The following is a 1,232-nucleotide window of genomic DNA, read 5'->3' as shown; positions in this document are numbered from 1 at the left end:
AAGCTCATACATGATGTATGCCATGGATGTGTACACACAATTATTACATGGTTTAACTTTAATAATTCTCAATGTAAGTTACTGAAAGCAAGGTACCATAGTACTGGTAGGATCAATGTCTATCCAATATGTAGATATTTATTTTTTTCAATATCAAGCAATGGAAACAGTCTATTAATCATAGTTTAACCATTGGGTGGAGAGTGAGGATACTTACGCATGAGCTTTGCAATTTGAGGATGTGCATCTGTGACCACCTCATCCACACTGACATTAGCCTCTATGAACTTGGTCATGCATTGCTCAAAAGCAAGTTTCTCCATTTTCGATGAGCATAGATCTGTTTCACGTTTCACATCATGTCAGGCACTGTGGAGCTGCCGACTTTGCAAGAATTGACTATACAGGAGGTTAAGGTATCTTCAGCTGTACTAAAAGCTGCAGCACACCATTATGGTGCTCAATGTGACAAACCCAATAAAGAATTCATGTTGTGCCGTTGGGAGGAGAAGGACCCAAGAAACTGTCTGAAAGAAGGACAAAAAGTTAGTGAATGTGCACTGGATTTTTTCAGGATTAGACTTTCTGAGCAGCAGTCTGTCTTGGTTTGATTTTCCACCTTGGATTTATTTTTTATTGTTCCTATTCGTGCTTTTCTGGATTTCTGTTTCACATTTGTCAACTACAGTAATCAGAAGTACTTCCTTGGTGTTCATACCCATGCATGCGTATGTACAATACTGAGCTGAATGCCCTGGACTGTCCATCCTTGCATCACCTGCATGTGTAATAGAAGAATATGTGTTAAGACTTGATGAGCAGTGGATATAGTGTTCCAAGAACAAATGCAAGAATTGATAGTGAGGATGCGTTAGTACCCATAATTGTAACTGCAGCATTTTGACATGAAGCGAGCATTCAGCTGGCCATCCCCTCCCAGTAGGTAGTGATTACAGGGATGATGTATAGGTGCTGATACCTGAAGAAAGCAGAACGGGATATAAAAGGTAGACTGAGACACCTTGCTAACATGGAAATCTTGGCATAATTGTTGCCTGTCAGAGTAGTTGCAGCTCATAGGTTCATAGGTTCATACTAGGCTATCTGCCCTAGGGCATTTACAAGCCTAGCCAGAGTGTGTTTGGCTTTCGCCACCCATTTTAAAATGAATTTTGCTATGCCCTTTTTCGAGGTTAGTATACTGTGCATCTGTCTAACAGTGACACAGAAGT

The 1,232-nt window shown here is 40.4% G+C and overlaps 1 protein-coding gene across 1 annotated transcript; it reads left to right on the top strand.

Moving 5' to 3' along the window:
• Positions 1-356: 356 nt before the first annotated feature.
• Positions 357-611, top strand: NDUFA8 (NADH:ubiquinone oxidoreductase subunit A8). Its single transcript, XM_044063567.1, has one exon. It carries the CDS (start codon positions 360-362, stop codon positions 609-611), a length of 252 nt encoding a protein of 83 aa, XP_043919502.1. The 5' UTR covers positions 357-359.
• Positions 612-1,232: the final 621 nt, after the last annotated feature.

Source organism: Protopterus annectens, chromosome 2.part1, assembly GCF_019279795.1.
Source record: "Protopterus annectens isolate FY-2018-M chromosome 2.part1, PAN1.0, whole genome shotgun sequence".
Taxonomy (NCBI): Eukaryota; Metazoa; Chordata; order Ceratodontiformes; family Protopteridae; genus Protopterus; species Protopterus annectens.
Note: the sequence above shows the minus strand (reverse complement) of the source record. Positions and strands in the feature narration are given on the sequence as shown.

What these genes read in the sequence shown, in the direction of transcription:
- NDUFA8 (XM_044063567.1), top strand. Translation starts at nt 360, where the DNA reads ATGTCAGGCACTGTGGAGCTGCCGACTTTGCAAGAATTGACTATACAG.